An 18,556-nucleotide genomic window follows, 5' to 3' on the forward strand; every position below is an offset into this window, starting at 1 on the left:
CATGATAGAGCTTTAGTTGGCATCTGCTGATGGCACGGCGGATTGTGTTTACCGACAGTGGTTTCTGAAAGTATTCCTGGGCCCATTTAGTAATGTCATTGACACAATCATGCCGATGAGTGATGCAGTGTCGCCTGAGAGCCCGAAGACCACGGGCATCCAATAAAGGTCTCCGGCCTTGTCCCTTACGCACAGAGATTTCTCCAGTTTCTCTGAATCTTTTGATGATGTTATGCACTGTAGATGATGAGATTTTCAAAGCCTTTGCAATTTGACGTTGAGGAACATTGTTTTTAAAGTTTTCCACATTTTTTTTATGCAGACTTTCACAGATTGGAGAGCCTCTGCCCATCTTTACTTCTGAGAGACTCTGCTTCTCTAAGACAAAGCTTTTATAGCTAATCATGTTACAGACCTGATATCAATTAACTTAATTAATCACTAGATGTTCTCCCAGCTGAATCTTTTCAAAACTGCTTGCTTTTTAGCCATTTGTTGCCCCCGTGCCAACTTTTTTGAGACCTGTAGCAGGCATTAAATTTTAAATGAGCTAATTAAGTGGATAAAAGTGTAAAATTTCTCAGTTTAAACATTTGCTACGTTATCTATGTTCTATTGTGAATAAAATATTGGCTCATGTGATTTGAAATTCCTTTAGTTTTCATTTTATTAAAATTTAAAAAACGTCCCAACTTTTCCGGAATTCGGGTTGTATATATATATATATATATATATATAAAATTCTATAACTCATTCCTTTCACGTTTTATTATGCATAATTTCAAATTTTGACCATCAATGTCATATCAGTATTTCTGCTATTGTAATTTATGTACAAGTTAACTGTGTACTGAATTAACCAGTCCGTATTCAAATGCAACTTTTTGTTGTTAGGAATACAGTATGCATTACTCGTTTACATGTATTAATAATGACAATATTCGGTAAACCACTCGAAAGCCCAAATATATAATTATTATACCTAACATGTATTTTGTTGTTTGAAACGCACAAAGCAGTGCTTACCATTTTGACATTCAAAAAATCTAGCATTGCTTGTGTTTGTTGTTTTAGTAACCACAAAATAATTTTCTATTAGACAGAAAACAACGGTAACATTTTTCATTACATTTTTATAACATGAAGCTAACGGAGAGTAAATAATAAACGAGCAGATTTGTTTATGACAACTACAAACTCGAGCAATAATCTCACTGACGCTAGGTGGCAGTGTAAAGGTAAAGGCGACGTAAATGCAAGAGGAAACGTTTGCTTGCTCGTGTGACGTGTTCACTGACTGTACGCGGGAATCTTGAGATTGCAGTGTTTACTTTGCAGGGACTCAGCAAGAGTTGTTTACGCAGGAAATCTTCTGTTATTAATATTCTTTGAAAGCATATGTGAGAACCGCTTGAATGACCGTTGCTACTGCAGAATATCTGCTTCTGGACGAATTACATTTGAGCCGTGATAGCGGTGTCTGTCTTTATATGCATTTGTGAGGGGGGGTTTAAGTTTTGATATCAGTAGAGCTAACGTTACTTTATGCTATTGGATTCTCCGAATATAATTTTTTTATTTACTTACGGTCCACGATGATTAAGTGTAAATCCAGAAAATCTTCCGTAAGAAACGTTACCTTATTTCATATTAATCTCTGATGCTTTGTTCCATTCTCTTCTTTATGAAGATGTAACGTTTAATTAGAAGTTATCAGCTGTGAATGTGAATGTATACTAACTAACTTGTGTTTTTTGTTGTAGATGGTCACTGGAGTTCAGTCAAACATTTCTGCCTTTTTTGTATCAAAGGTAAGATAAGACAACAATTTACATTATTTTTTTTGCACCCTCAGATTGCAGATTTTCAAATAACGTTAACTGTGTCTCGGTCAAATGTTGTCCGATCCTAACAAACCATACATCAATTCAATGGAAAGCTTGTTTATTTAGCTTTCAGATGATGTATAACTCTCAACTTCAAAAAATTGACACTTAAGACTGGTTTTGTGGTCCAGGTCACACATATGTTTGTGATGCCCTTTAATTGTAATTTTGTTTATATTTATGTAGTTACTCTTGGTCCTTACATTGATTTATGTTGTTTGATAAAAGTCTTTGGAACCTTCTTAATTTTTGGTATTTTTGAAATTCAATTAAAAAAGTTAAAGTAAGAAATGGCCACCCGCTGTTATGTTAAAAATAAGGTTGACCTCACACCATAGCAACATCTTGTTTTATCAGGCTTCACCAAAGTCACCTAAAAAAATAGCAGCTGGGATTACAAGATTCCCTGTTTCATTGAAGACTGGCTTTATGGAGGATAAAAATGTCCCCAGCTCTCCAACCCCTTCTGCAGTCCCAGAGACGCCTGACAGTCTGAGGAGTGAGAACCCTTCAGACACTTCCTATGAGAACCGCTCACCTGTCTCCCGTGGCCTGCATACTAAAGGTGTCAGGGGTAAACCTAGCCTGATGGCACGCAAGCTGATGCAGCCACAGAAAACCAGCAGTCCAGAGCCAGAAGACACTTTTGAGTTTAAGAATGGCCTAAGTCACTCTGGCTCTGTGAAGAGGTTGTTGCAAAGCTCCGAGAACATCCAGAGTGCCAAACGGTCCAGGACCATGCAAGTTCAGAAACCACCTGATTGTGACCAAAGCTCTCCAGGGGCCAATCAAAATGCTTTTTCAAATATTCTTGACAAAAAAATGAAAGCAGAGTCTGTCAGTTTTGAGAGTATGAATGGAGAAACAAATGGATTCTCAAAGCCTTCAAAAAAATCTCAACATCTAAGCTTTAGTACTAGTGAAAAAGAAAATTCACTTGCTGTAAACCTGAAGCCGGAAATAGACACGAGTACGCTTTCTGGAACGAATCATTTTGATCTTGTGACGTCATATAGTTCATGGATACAAAATGGATCTACTGAAGACAAAGAGACTTTTCTCAGCTGTCCACTTACTCAGAAGAGGCCCTTGAGTACTGCTGATCTGCAAGCGAAAGACAAAATTGCTGATGGAAAAACTTTGCCAGTCCCATTTGAAGATGACTTTACTGATCTGATCGACGATTGGTTTGATGATGGCATGGAGCAAAAATTGGAGACGCCAAAACCCAAGAAGTTCAGTCATGAGTATGAATGTTTTATTTTATCTATTTATGTGAGATTTTGTAATATTTGAGAGTATGTTTTTGTTTTTATTAAAACCAGTATTATCTTAGTATTAATTATATACTATTATAAATTTCATTAATATTTTGAATTTGCTTTTTTTTAATGTTTCTATATAAATATAGTAATTTTCATCTTCATTTTTTAATAGATTTAAAGTTAACAATAATAACCCCTGCTTGAAACTGGCTTCTTTGAATTTTAGAAAAATCAAAAGTATACCAGAGCATGTTATACTGGCCTCTGGTGTTCATAACCGATACTGGGTACTGGATGTACGGGACATCACCTCATCACGAAGTTGCACTGAGAAGCACTTAACCATCACCTGCTCCAAAACGGCACAGTCCAGAGAGACCTGTATTCTCAAAGATGGCTGGTACAAAATGTTACTTGGCGTGTGAAAAAGACTTTTGAGAGAGTTCTTTCTTTCTGATTGTCTTTTTGTTTTTGAACTTTCCGACCTCATTTCTAAAAGGGAGAGTACTCCGGTTGCTGTTGGGGATGTCATTCACTTGGAAGGGAGGTGTGTTTCTGGCTTGTGGATGATTGATAGAGACTCTGGCTTCCTGGTTCTGCTGCCTGACCTGCTGATATCGGGGACCAGCATTGCCAACAGTATTCGCTGCATGAGGCGAGGGGTGCTGGGAGAGATGTTTAAGGTGTGAAAATTTAATGTTGAGCATAAGCATATGCACTGTTGGGGTCAGTAAATATATGTATGTGTTTTTTTTTTTTTTTTTTTTTCGGTTATTCAGTTGGTTAAAAATTACTAAAGATATTTCTAAATGTGTTTTTAAAACTTTCTATTCATCAAATAATCCTGGTAAAAATACTATGCAAAAATAACAAATGCACCGATTGCAATTTTCTTGGCAGATTCCGATTTTAAATTTTTGTTAGTGTGATACCGTTTTTTGCCGATTCTATTAGAAGAACTATTATTGACAGCATATGCAAACAAAAATCTATTTTTCTTCAATGCAAAGTTTTATTTTCATAAAAAATTATAAATAAAAAGTCAGTAATAAAATAAGAACAAATAAAAAAAATTGCAAACAACAGCACAAATAAATGCAATAGAATAAAGACAGCTATGAAACTAAGTTTTTCAGGTTAAGTAAGTTTTTATTCAGGTAAGAAACACTACAGAAATTAAAGTAATCAAATGTAATTTTTTCTGTTCCTAAGCTGTAAGTCATAACCATCATAATTGAAGTGAAAGAAGTGAGGCCGGTCACAGATCCGGGGCGATCATGAGAAAAATCGCCTGATTCCGATCCCTGGCCGATCAATCGGCGCATCTCTAGCAAAAATATTAAGCGCCACTGTTTACATTGATCATTGATAATAACAAGAAATGTTTGTTGAGCACCAAGAAACTGCTGAAAATTCACCTTCGCGGTCAAGGAAATACATAACATTTAAAAATATATTCAAATAGAAAATGGTTATTTTAAAATGTACCAATAATAAAAAATCTTACTGGCCAAACTTTTGAGTAGTAATATATTAGAATGTATGGTATGGAAAATTCATATACATTTTTAGATTTGTTAGATTATATTTCACAGCGTGTTAATGAGCATGCACAATTCAATCTCAACATCCAGTAGCCATCAACAGCAGAATGTACATACATACTGCTCATATTAATGTTTTCAACAATGGAGAATACTTAGCATTTATGTCTTTCCTTTAATTAGATGATGCGGACCTTTCTTTATTGTGTCATAATTGTAGTGCTTCAAATAATGAAACTGTTTGTGTGGTTTTTAAACAGGCATTTGATGGTGGATCTAAGCAGATGTTAAATGGTACCATAGTTCATGATATCTTCCAAAAAGCAGCCATGTCCTCAGATTTCTCCCTAGAGAGGATACAGAGGCTTGCTGCAGAGGCCCTAAGAAACCCCAACTACCTCGGACAAATGTAAGAGCTATCTTGTAACATCTCCACCTTTAGAGGCATACAAGATGTACTATCTTTAGAAACTAGTATTTTTTTTTTTCTTAAACCTCAAATACAGTATTTGATGACAAGTAAAGATCTGTTATGTGCTTGTCTTTTACTTACTTTTAGGTATAGTCTAAAGCTGACCCAGGCTGACATGAAACAGGAAGTAGATGAATATCTTCCCTCTTTATCTGAGTGGTCAAAACACTACCTCCACACTTCACCACAGGCTGGACAAAAGCAGCTCACTCTCAAACTGTTAGTGTGTATATATATGTATTTATTTTTAAGAAGATTGAGAACATGGTGGATTCAGTTTAATTTTATGAATAAATGTAATGGTTTTTGTGGTTATTTACCATCAGCCCTAGTGACGGGGCTCTGAGCAAGCAAGATGCCGCTTGTAGCGTGACATTCACAGATTTTGCGGACATCGAGGAGAACATCTGGTGTCCACGTTTTGGCCTGAAGGGGAAGATAGATGTGACAGCTGGAGTTAGGATTCATCGGAGAGGCAGAAAACCCACAGAGAGGATTGTGCCGCTGGAGCTGAAAACTGGCAAGGAGTCCAACTCCATTGAGCATCGCAGTCAGGTACAAAACGCAACTTTGTAGACATGTCACGTGTTAACAGTATTACTTTGTGTCACTACGGAATATCATTAATTATTTGAATTTTATTAAGGTTATTCTGTACACTTTGATGAGCTCATCTAGACGTTGCGATCCAGAGGCAGGTTTCCTAGTGTACTTGAAGACTGGCAGTCTACATCCTGTTGTGGGCAACCACATGGACAGGAGAGGTTAGTTTGTTTGGTTTCTTTAAATGTAGGGCTGTGCGATATGGACAAAAAAAAAACCTATCACGATTTTTTTAATAAATTTCACAATTTTGACACACACAGACATGCTTTACACTCATAAATGCATTCAGTATAAATTTTTACCATATTTCCAAAAACAAAAACCAATGAGAGCTTTATCAAATGTCTCTAGAACAGACATAAGTCAAAATAATCACTAAGTAAAGATGTCAAACAAAATGTCTAGACATATGGAAAATAATAAAATAAAACTGTGTTCAGGGATTATTATTTATTTTATTTAACTTTTTTGCCATGCATTGGTCATAAAACTCACTGTAGCGCTGCCTCAGGTTTTATATGTTTTGCCCAAAATATTTATTGCCCAAGGGTCACACGTACTCCGTGTCTACAGTGCGTATACAGTAAGATATGTGTACGCGGTTCAGAAGAAGCAACGAGAGCGCATTATTGTAACGCGAAAAGCACATTAAAATAATGCGCGAGCGCGTATCTATCCACTTGCACCAGTGATGCACGGGTCAATGTATTAATAACCCGCACCCGATAAATGTTTTGAACTAACCCGGCCGCAACTCGGACCGCAAAAAAAAAATTAAATACTATACCCAACCTGCTTCCTGACCTGCATTTTTAAAAAGCAGTAAATGCTCATCGTAGCGTGATTGGGCCATAGGAACGACGAAAAACAACAAAACTTAATATATTACAATTTTGTCAAGAATTATAAAATATCGTCAGTAAGCTCATGATTTGTACTAAAATAGTCTAGTCTGGCTATGTCTATTTGTATGTTTCTGCAAGGTCAGCAGACAGTGAGGCTCGGGTTTGTTCCAATCAGAGCTCGTGAGCGGAGAGCGCATTTCTGTATATCCCGATCTGCTCGCTCATTCTGTGGGGTCTCGCTCAACCCAGAATGGCCTGCTGGTTCGAAAATATGCAAGGAGTCATTTTATTGTTTAGTAATAAACTGGTGTTTTCTGTGTCGCTGCAAAGATGAAGTTGACGATGCAGACTTGACATGAACGCCAGAGAGAAATGCACATTTCAAATGGCGCCTTATTACATTGTCTGCTAGGCTATATATTTGCTTCTTATTTAATAAATACGGGTAACTAATTGATAAAACATTGATCAAAATTTAGATACAATTTATACAAAACGAAAATCTTTTAAAAATAGTTTTCTATAAAACAAAACTTAATGAATTCGTCAAAATCATGTTTTACCAAAAACAGCGATGTTGCTCCCCATGCAGTCTTCTTTGCCGCCTCCATCTCTACGTGCAGACTGAGCTCATGCGTCATCTTCAAGCCAGTTATTCGGCCAATAAAGTGTAGGCCTATGTATTTAAAAAATGTGTCTAGTACTATATAAATGACAAAGGTTTAATTGGCATTTTTATTTCAAAGGACCCGACCATCCGCGACCCGAATATCATTAAAAATATTTTTGGATGACTCGTAACCGCGGGCGACCGCAGGCAAGCGCTCATTTTGGATCAACCTGCGCATCACTGACTCGCACGCAGATTTCCTTTGCTCTGTTAACAAAACCAGATGCGCTTGCTCAGATCATAGACTGTATAAGGCTCAGATATATGCTGCCTTACAACGTGTCTCCTCTCGCTCAACCTGTGTCCTGTGCACTCACAACTCTCTCTGTGCTCATGCGCAAGATATAAAATCTTTTCGCACCTTTCTATTTATAACCTTTTCTGTTCTCATCTTTTACCGTGTACAGTGTGAACGTCCTGTTCCATTAACATGGGCTCGAAAAAAAGGCTACACATCACAGACAGAGTGTGTGAACCTCGAGTTAGGCATATGCACAGTCTTCTCTGTTCTCACACTCCACTTAGGTGCGCTGCATCCTGATTGGTTCAGATAACATACTGCGGGAGGTCAGGGCCGCGGAAAATCGTTCTATAGCGCGATTTAGAAATCGCGCACACTCAAATCGCGATTTTATTTTGATTTCGATTAATCGCACAGCCCTATTTAAATGTAACATAATGTCATCATTTGCTTACCCTCAATCAGTTCATATCATCATCTTCAAAACACAAGTTAAGGTATTTTAATGGAATATGAGGTTTCTATGCGAATAGAAAGTATCAAGCTACTTGATTCATATGGATTACTTTTACAATGTTTTTCTGAACTTTTTAAAGCATGAAACATTTGAGTTAGTTGACAGCAGAGAGACAGAAATCCCTTCGATTTCATCAAAAATATCTTTACTTATGTCCAAAAAAGAATCTGATGGCTTATCAGTTGGGAGTGTCACGAGGGTGAGTAATGAATGACAGAATTTACATTGTTGGGTGAACTGATCATGTAGTTTCATACAGATGTTGCAAGAAAGAGCTAATTTACTTGTAGTCATAACAGAGTAACATTGAAATCAAAGATAGCCTTATATCCTGCTTATGACTGTACTGATAAATATTTTTTTCTATCACAGAACTGATTAAAATAAGAAACTCATTGGCCCATCACATCGGAAACAACCTTATTAAGGAGGACGGAAGAAGTCGAATGGCCCCATTGCCTGCCATTGTATCTGACCAGCAGGCATGCAAGTACTGTCCTCAGAAAAGGAACTGTGCAGTTTACAGCAGGTACTGTTTTTTTCCTCTCTTCATGCATCATCTTCCATTACAACTTCAAACAGAGTTTTGTAATTCCACTGAGCTTCAGCTGAAATGCTTCATTTTGTATAGAGCTGTAGAGAGAGATCCCATGGAGAACTGTAGTGAAGATCCACAGGCCTTTGTGCAGTCGGAGAGCGAGCACCTCAGCCGTGTGCACCTCCAGTACTTCAGCCACTGGTTGCTGCTCTGCATGCTGGAGGCTCTCACCATGGAGAACAAAGCAGGTCGCCGCAATATCTGGCTTCAGACTGCCCAGCAGAGGTGGGTGTTTTATGAAAAGCTACTTGATTCATATGGATTACTTTTACAATGTTTTTCTGAACTTTTTGAAGCATGAAACATTTGAGGTAGTTGACAGCAGAGAGACCGAAAGCCCTTAGATTTCATCAAAAATATTTACTTGTTTTATTGGCCTTAATAAAACGTGTAAATAAAACTAAATAAATAAACGAATAACAGTGGTTGTTTGAATTAATTGAATGCTTTTGGCCTTAAAGAATGTTTCTGTTGCATCACTGTTCTTATGTTGTTCATTCTCAGGGAGAAAAGTGGTGGCTGCGTGGGTAACATGCAGTTAGCTGGAGACGTCAGCATCCTGTCTGATGGTGTATATAAGCACAGCTTTGTGAGGAAGGAGAGTGATCAGACACTGACTGGGCTGATAGTGGGCGACAGGATTGTGGTCAGTGATCAGGACTTGATGCTTATAGGCCTAGCCACGGGATACGTCACAGAAATAACTTTCAGTGGAGTGACTTGCTCTTTGGACAAGTAAGTCTCTTGCAGATGCTTTTTGTAATGCTGTTTAGTGGTCGACCGATATATCGGCCGATATTTGGTATTTTTCAAATATTGGCATCGGCCGGTAAGGTTTTCTGCTTGGCCAATGTGTTCGAGGCAGAACTTTTATTTTGACTGCGCTGAGACAGGCAGCGCCTGAACGCACACAGCTCACATTCTCCCTCTTGTTTACTGTCGTTGTTAACAGTTCTGTCTAATACCGATAGAAGTCTGTCTAATAATCAGATAGAACTGAAAGCATTATAACGATTGCTTATATATTATTAGTAATAGAAAGGCAAACATTATAATACTTATAATCGTTTATATAATGTATAATGTCGTTTGCCATCAGCATTAAGCATACACGCATTTATTTAATATAAACAAATCTTTGAATGGTTAATGAACATTTAATTTCACATACCTTCCAAATGAATGAATGGCAGAGACGTGCGGGTTTGTTTACTACATAGACTGAAGCGCGTGACGCTTGCAGTAATTTCAGCATCTGCCGTCTCAATGAGGACATAAATACATCAACAACATCACCAGAACTGTTCTGAGTCACTTCACAAGCATTTTACGGTTTCATTTTGTGCTAGAAATATAACTATTATTTAGTAGAATGCATGTGATACTGCTACTACTGTTGAAAAAAATTTATAAAACTTTATTTTTTTAAGAAATAAATCACACTGTTTACTGTTTTTCATAATTATATTACTTGTAGAAAAAACTTTAAACTAGTGCTGTCAACGTTAACGCGTTAACGCATGCGATTAATTTTTGTCTGGTTTAACGTGTCAAAATATTTAACCCAATTAACGCAGCATCGGTATTTTCTGCCATCCGTTGGCTAGCTTTACATTTATATGATCACGCTCTTATTCATTTAAATGCTTTTAAACATTTCAAGCGCGGCAAGACAAAAGAGAATGCGCTGTCTGTGAATGCCCTTATGTGACACATACACACGTACACACACAATGCATAGACAGGGCGCCAGAATCCAGTTCTCTTAAGCGCTTGAACTAACAATAAACATCCCAAAGTGCCAGTTTTGTCGATTATCCTCAGAGCAATCTTAAATGATTTATATAAAGTCTAAAATGAACAAAAAGAGTTGTGAGAGAATGAGGCGAGATCCATAGACAGTATATAAATGGTGAGATCCGCGTGTCTGTCTGCTCTTAAAGGGACAGCAGCCAATAAAGCTTCCTGTCAGTAAAGTTAAAGAACAAAGGGAACAGAGAAAATGACTCGCTGCTCTTGACTAAATAACTTTTGTAGCTTTAATAAGGATTAACTATTTAATTTATAGTTTATGCAGTGCAGACTGCATATAACTTTGATAACTTTATTAAATTTCTGTATATTTCCTAACTGTTAAGACAGGAAGGGCAGGAGTAAACATGACATTTATTATGTTAGCATTGTTTTAAGTTTACTTAAATTAAAAACTGTTATATTTTTGAAGCCTAATAATAAATGTAAAAAAATTAAAAAAAAAATCAGTAGCTGTATTAATATCAGTAATACTGGCCTTCATTCATAAAAAGATGCCATTTAAACAAGTATTTAAAATATACTGTCTTTATGTTGTTTCTACATTAATTTGATTAACTGTGAAATTATTACATTAAAAAATATATTAAAAACGTACAAAAACATTTCTTTTTTTATTGCGATTAATTGCGATTAATCACAGAAAAAATGTGTGATTAATCTAGTTAAAGTTTTTAATCGATTGACAGCACTACTTTAAACACAATTGTAAATAAGTATAAAAATGGCATTGGTTTTATTTTCTAGTGATAAAAAGTTTTTTTTTTAAATTAGCATATTTTTGTATTTTGCTTTGGTACCGAAATTGGTACCGAGAACCGTGGATTTTCACTGGTATCGGTACCCAGGGCTTAAAGTTCTCCGGCACCGTGCGAGATTTCCGTCGTGCAGTGTTTAATCCCACATTTTAAAAAAAAAAATGTTGATTGATGTCCATGCATTCGCCTACCAATGGTATGACATTAACTAACAGTAACTATCATTAGTAGCCAGTTAGAATGTTTTGCTTTTATAAACACGAGACGCGCATAGTATTCAATTGCAGAGTCGCAGCTCTGATGAATGGAGAAGCGCGACAAAAAGCTGTGAGGCGAAATGGTCAAATATATCCATCTAGCGCATATTTACATAGAAAAGATTATTATAAAGCAGCGGAGCTTTGTAAACAGCTCAGAGTAATCATGTCATCTCCACAAGAATGATATGATTGCCAAAACATATTTACCAGGATTTCTGAAAAGGTCCTGTTCACACACGATCTATTAATGGTAACTTTACCAGTAATCTACCAGTGAAAACTATGTGTGAAAGGGGCTAAACTCTTCCTCTGTATACGCTGTGAATTTTATTTGCTTAACGTAATCTGGAAAAACAGTGTGCATTATATCACTAGATTTGTAACGTAAATCATTTATAAACCTTTGCCAACACAGGAGATATATCAACCTATGTCTAAATATGCCATTGTATTGTACATCGCGATTTCAAAATAAATGTTTCTGCACGTGGCCAAATATTAAAATTTAATGGATTTAAACATTGTTTAATCACGCTGTAAAGTGAAACGTCACCAGGCCGTTGGCGCCCTCTGCAGGTATTTGTTTTAATACATAATGGACGTAAGTTATGTTCATGTTATATATATAGGCATATTACATTATGTATTTTAACAGTGTTGTTCAATACAATCTTGTAATTTCTTGGTTTTGATGTTTTGAGCCAATTATTATTGCGTCATTGTTAGTTTATATATAAATAGTCATACTAAAGCCTGGTTTTCACTTAAGTCTGTTTGTTACCCAAAAGAATAATTAGTTACAGCCCTAGATTAGTTAAAATATTTCTAAATACAACTGCATTGTTTTACTTTTTGTAATAAAAAGACAAACATTTTATTGAAAACTTCTCAAAAACAGTATTAAAATATTGTCACATTCTAGTGAACCAAGTATCTGTACTTTGTCTCATCTCATTAGCTAAGTGTATTGTCACACCCCTAGTGTGGATAAGCGATGATATAGCTCATAATTTTCCAAGTGTATGATACAATTTTTATTCTTCAGGTCAATTATATATTCATAAAAAAGAAAATCAGTTTGAATAAAGAAAGCAATAACTTTGCCATAGTATCCTTTCAAATGTTAAAGTTGTCACAGTCATTGTATGCTTTGCATGTGCTGCCCCGCCCCGCCACCGGAAAATAGTTCAGGCTCAGGATTTTTTTTTGCTTTAACCCCTGGGTACCGAATACTGAAATTTTGGTACCGTGACATAGGGCTGTCACTTTTGTGAAAAAATCATTTTCGATTTTTAAGACATAAGTGTTCATTGAATCAATTGTAAAATCGATTTTCCATGTCTAAAAATAAAAAAAAGGTTTCCTTTTTCAACGTCAAATAACGGACGAACTTAAAGGGAGCGCTGGAAACGCACAAGCAATATTTCTAATTTATTGGCATGAAATTTCGTGCAGAATAAAAACAGCAACAGGAGTGCAACATTCTCAAAAAAATATATATGCAGAGGGGACGGCTGCCATAACAAAAGAAAAACATCACTGCAGGCTTCAACCCGACTGCATTTATGATTTAGGCAATTCAAAAATCTCCAAGATTATTTTAAATAATGATTCAATCCATTTCAAACAACTGTTCAAAAAACGAAACCTGACTTGAGAACAGGCCATGTGTGTTTTTTTTTATTGAACGTAACCGACACTAGGCAGGAATATTGTAATGTGCAAAAAGACCCAAAATAAGGCCATTACAAATTTATTGGACAGGAAAAAACAAGTCGATCAACATTTTCGGGGTCCAGAGGGGAGCGTTTTTTATTCACTGTATGTCCAGCTGTTGAGAAGACGCGCTCCGACCGCACTGATGTCCCAGGGACACTCAGGTACAGCTGCGCAAGGTGGGGGTATTAATGCCAATTTTCCACCACAAAAGCCGGTCGCTGTCTGCTTTGCAATGGTCCTTTTCATAATTCATAACTCGTCTACTGTGCCGTGAGACCTCCAGACGCGCGTAAACGCGTCTTTACATTGACTAACATTGAAATCATTCGCGCCAGATGCTCTATTCACGTTTGGTGTGAACGCAGCATAAGAGGTCACTTTCGACATCACTGGGTCTTATAGGAGCGTAAAATTGCTGGTATTTTCTGTCTAGCTCTCAGAAGGCATACTGCACTTTCGGATTTCCTTATTTTCTTTTTCTGCTTGTTTGTGAGTTTTGTTACATCTAAATTTTTTAATTGTTTAATTATTTTAAAATTAATAGTGTACATATTTGGTTAAAATCAATTCCCTATATTCATTTTCGAAACCTTTTTTGGTTGGTCCGATCGATTGTGCAATCGATTTTCGAACTAAAAGTGACAGCCCTACCGTGACAACACTATTTTACACATTTATTTTTTTTTATCCATTGTCAAATGATTTACAATTTCTTAAATATAAAAAAATATATATCGGCTATCAGGCCCCCTGCTTTCCAAGATATCGGCATCAGCATCAGCTGTCATAAAAGAACAGATCAATCGACCACTAATGCTGTTTAATATTACTGAATCTGAACTGTTTAAGGGTACAACAAAGCTTAATTCCACTTTCATATAATTTCCAGAAACCTTTCCAAGTATTCCTTAAACACAGTTTTCCGACTGGACCAGGATGAAGGTGCAGGTGGTCTTAGCACCCATTTAGGAAACCTATCTATGTTAATGGAAAACACTCCACACAGGTCTGATTCTAATTTTCTTTTAGTTCTTTTGACTTTAAATGTCTTACTGATAGTGTTTTTTGTTCTATATTAAAAGCTATAAAATGTCTATTTTTCTGCAGTGAAAGACTTAGGGAGCTGATTGTGGAATTCAGGCCTCCTCAGTTCATTGACAGCCTTAGCAGTGTTTTGCCAAGAGATGCCAAGGACACTGTGGCCAGCATCCTGAAAGGTGTGTTTAAACACTAAAATTTAACCATAATCTCAATATTTCTGCGTCCAGTTGCTTTAAAACATGCCCTTGATGTGTTCTTTGAATAACAGAACTTCTCTGTTCCTGTTTGATGAACGAGTTTTAATTATGTTTCCTTTTAGGACTCAACAAACCCCAGAAACAAGCCATGAAAAAAGTGCTACTATCCAAAGATTACACACTTATTGTGGGAATGCCAGGTACTGGGAAAACTACCACCATCTGTACACTGGTAAGAACTAATGAATTTTTCGAAAACCAGTTGAGTTTTTTTTTTTTACCCTCTTTCTGACCTGTGGAGTGAAATTGTTTTTGCTACTGGTTTCTATATACAGAGGAATATTAATCTGACAAGTATTTTACATTCCTTGTTTTACAGGTACGTATACTCAATGCCTGTGGCTTCAGTGTACTTCTGACTAGCTACACTCACTCTGCTGTGGACAACATCCTCCTGAAACTAAAGAGGTTTAAGATTGGCTTCCTGCGACTGGGTCGTTCTCAAAAAGTGCACCATGACATCCTGCCCTTCACAGAGGAGTCATGTCGGGCCAAAGGCATCCAAACACTAGAAGAGCTGGAACAACTGTATAACAAAGAAGTAATTTCTTTTGATTTGGTGCTTGAAATGTTATGCTGCTTAATATTCAGAAGTTCAAAAGAACAGTAATTATTTGAATTATTATTATACATTTTTTTTTGTAACATTCGAAATCTTTACTCTCAATTTTGATCATAAAAGTTTTGATTTCTTTCTGACCCCAAACTTTTGAACTGTAACGAATATGACATGATTGTTCAATATCTGATTGATTGCTCTACATTTAAAAAATCCAAATTGTTTTGTAAAGCTTACCCCTTTTTCTTTGTAGCTGATTGTGGCCACCACCTGTATGGGTGTAAAGCACCCAATATTCAGCCGTAGACGCTTTGACTTCTGCATCGTGGATGAGGCATCTCAGATCAGTCAACCTGTATGTTTGGGTCCGCTGTTCTACGCCCAGCGCTTTGTCCTGGTGGGAGACCACCAACAACTTCCTCCGATTGTACAGAATGCTGAAGCCAGGTAGTACACTTGTATACTCATTCATAACGTGTCATGTTTAAATGAAGCTTGTCATGTTAAGTCTCTGAATACAGCAGTTACACTATCACGGCATTAATATACCTCATTCCCCATTGCTCTTATTTTTACTCAGAACACTGGGCATGGATGAGAGTTTGTTCAAACGTCTGGAGCACAATAGTGATGCAGTTGTTCAGCTGAATGTGCAGTACCGAATGAACAGGTGGGAGATACATCAGTCAAACATTCATATATGTGATTGTTAAATGGAAATAAAAAACAATATATAAGTCAAATTTGATATCCAACTTTCTTCAACGTAGAAGTAAGCCTATGGGCAAGACTTACGGTTTATTAGCCATTGTAGGGAAATAACGAGAAGAATAACAACATGCAGTAAACGGTAAAACTATTTGCACTACAAACCAGTGTGTTCATTATTAAGATAATACGTTAAAATAATATGGTAAGACACACTAATTTTCAATATAAAGCAGCAAAACAAACTGTTTTGTACAGCTAAAAGTAGCTGGATGCGGATGAGACCAAAAGCTAGACCTAAAGAATTTACAAATGGCCGTGCCCATTTTTACAGGAAGAAAAAAGTGGATAAGGAGTTAAAAAAATTTTAAAGGATTTTTGCCCAAAAAATTGTTTAAAATAGTTCACCCAAAAATGAAAATTCTGTCATTAATTTCTCACCCTCATATCATTCCAAACTTGTAAGAACTTCAATATTTGGAACACAAATGAAGATATTTTTCATGAATTCCGAGAGCTTTCTGACCCTGCATAGACCACAACACAACTACCACATTCAAGGTCCTGAAAGATAATAAAGTCATCATTCAAATAGACCATGTGACATCAGTGGTTCAACCGTAATTTTATGAAGCTATTAGAATACCTTTTGTGTGCAAAGAAAACAAAAATACCTTTATTCAAAAAAAAATGTTCTCTACTGTGTTAGACTTCGGCACATGTTCTCAACAGCACTATAAGCGTGCGGCGGGGTACTTTAGTGAATGCATGGTGGAGACTGAGACGGAAGAGAAGAATTGTTGAATGAAATCATTATTTTTGTTTTCTTTGCACAAAAAGTATTTTCGTAGCTTCATAAAATTTCAGTTGAATCACTGATGTCACCTGGGCTATTTCATCAATGTCCTTCTGGGACTTGAACTTGGTAGCTGCGTTGCTGTCTATTCATGGTCCTAGAGATCTCGGATTTCATAAAAAATATCTTAATTTGTGTTCTGAAAACAAACAAAGGTCTTATGGGTTTGGAATAACAATTGTCATTTTTGGGTGAACTATCCCTTAGATATTAAATATCTCTTAAATGGACATTAGAAACTCTATTAATGGAATACTAATAGGTGATTTTTCCTATACATATTTGAGTATGTTCACAAGCAGCAGTTACAGCTCTTACACTTGCCCTTTTCCATCCTGCAGTGCGATCATGTCCCTGAGCAATGCTCTGATGTATGAGGGCCGACTGGAGTGTGGCTCTGAGAGGACGGCAAGCGCGGTGCTGCAGCTGCCCGGTAGAGCTCTGGTTGAGAAGGAGCTGGACCTGTTTGTGTGTCAGCCGCAGTATAGCGCTTGGGTCCAGGCTGCGCTGGAGCCCAATAGTCCTGTCTGTTTCCTGGACACGTCTGAGGTCAGTCTGACTGCCTCTTTTTCTTAGTCTTTATCTCATTTGGCCGGTTATAGAATCCTAAATTTGTTATTCATTTACTTTTATCATTATGTACTGTACCTTTCTTTAGGTTCCCGCTCCTGAGACGGTGGAGAAAAGTGGCATCAGCAACCACATGGAAGCTATATTGGTCCAAGCCATTGTCACTCTGCTACTCAAGGTCCGAACATAAGCATTTGTTGTGAACCCCCCCCTAATACTTGAAATACTATTTAATTTAAATTGTGTTGTAGGCTGGATGCAGAGCGTCTGATATTGGGGTCATTGCTCCATATCGACAACAGCTAAAAGTCATCTCCAGTCTGCTCCAGGGAGATGCCTATAAAGCTCTGGAAATCAACACGGTGGACAAATACCAAGGACGTGACAAGAGCGTGATCATTGTGTCCTTTGTTCGAAGCAACCCTGAAGGCAACGTAAGTGGCCTTCCCACCCTGAATTTAAACAAACTAAATATTAAATATTTAAGCCAATTAACGGTTCATTGCAGTGATTGAGTATATGATGCATGGGCCATTATGTGCTCGATTATTTCATTATTCTCATGTGTAAACTCATTTTACAGCTGGGTGAATTGCTCCAAGACTGGCGCAGGCTGAACGTGGCCATCACTAGAGCCAAACATAAGCTCCTCATGCTGGGCTCAGCGCCCTCTCTTCGCCGGTACGCACCGCTAGAGAAACTTCTCTGCCACCTTCAACAGGAAGATATGATATCCTTTACAGCTGTGTTTATGTATGAGAATCTTATTGCAGGTTCATTCAGGGACTTTTTATCACTCTTTCCTTGAAATTAGTTAAGGCAGTAATAAATTATTCATAACTTTTTAGTGAAACAACATTTTTGAAATTCTCCTTAATTTCATTCACATCTTCCAGCTGCCTGCTGCTGCCCATGAGGCACTACCCAGAATCCACTTGTGATAACAAGTGAAAAACTTTTCTGATCCATAGTTTGTCAAAGATAATGCTGTGAAACTTTTACTTGAAGAAAATCTAAGTGAAATGGTAAACATAAGCTTCAGATGACTATAGACGGCTTTTATTATTTTTATATAATAGATGCAACGTTTAATAATAAATCACTGCTGACAGGCCCTAATACATAATTACACTCATGAGTTTCTTTACTCAACTAATTCCTACTTCCTTGTTGCATATTTTTAAATTCATTACAGTTTTATCCATGTAAGCGTTTTGTGTATGTTTTATATATATATCTATTTTTTATGAATTTATAAAGTTTTGTTTAATAAATTTGCAACAAATATTACACTGACTTTCTCTTTGAATTAAAATGAAAAGAACAACTTGCAGGTATGTGTACTTGGATTTTATTAAATGACACATGACTT

The 18,556-nt window shown here is 36.8% G+C and overlaps 1 protein-coding gene across 1 annotated transcript; it reads left to right on the forward strand.

The window, feature by feature from the left end:
* The first annotated feature begins 1,274 nt into the window (after positions 1-1,274).
* Positions 1,275-18,424, forward strand: dna2 (DNA replication helicase/nuclease 2). Its single transcript, XM_059566555.1, has 23 exons — positions 1,275-1,625; positions 1,764-1,811; positions 2,244-3,133; positions 3,378-3,551; positions 3,651-3,834; positions 4,956-5,104; positions 5,255-5,386; positions 5,494-5,722; positions 5,814-5,931; positions 8,419-8,575; positions 8,678-8,869; positions 9,149-9,379; positions 14,083-14,199; positions 14,301-14,410; positions 14,554-14,663; positions 14,811-15,032; positions 15,304-15,497; positions 15,631-15,720; positions 16,956-17,163; positions 17,273-17,362; positions 17,436-17,618; positions 17,768-17,914; positions 18,072-18,424. Exons 1-23 carry the CDS (start codon positions 1,596-1,598, stop codon positions 18,123-18,125), a joined length of 4,059 nt encoding a protein of 1,352 aa, XP_059422538.1. The 5' UTR covers positions 1,275-1,595; the 3' UTR covers positions 18,126-18,424.
* Positions 18,425-18,556: the final 132 nt, after the last annotated feature.

Source organism: Carassius carassius, chromosome 14 (assembly GCF_963082965.1).
Source record: "Carassius carassius chromosome 14, fCarCar2.1, whole genome shotgun sequence".
Classification (NCBI taxonomy): Eukaryota; Metazoa; Chordata; class Actinopteri; order Cypriniformes; family Cyprinidae; genus Carassius; species Carassius carassius.

Coding starts and splice junctions, on each gene's coding strand:
- dna2 (XM_059566555.1), top strand. CDS start 1,596: ATGATTAAGTGTAAATCCAGAAAATCTTCC. Junction 14,200..14,300: donor ATGGAAAACACTCCACACAG/GTCTGATTCTAA, acceptor ATTTTTCTGCAG/TGAAAGACTTAGGGAGCTGA. Junction 15,033..15,303: donor AACAACTGTATAACAAAGAA/GTAATTTCTTTT, acceptor TTTTCTTTGTAG/CTGATTGTGGCCACCACCTG.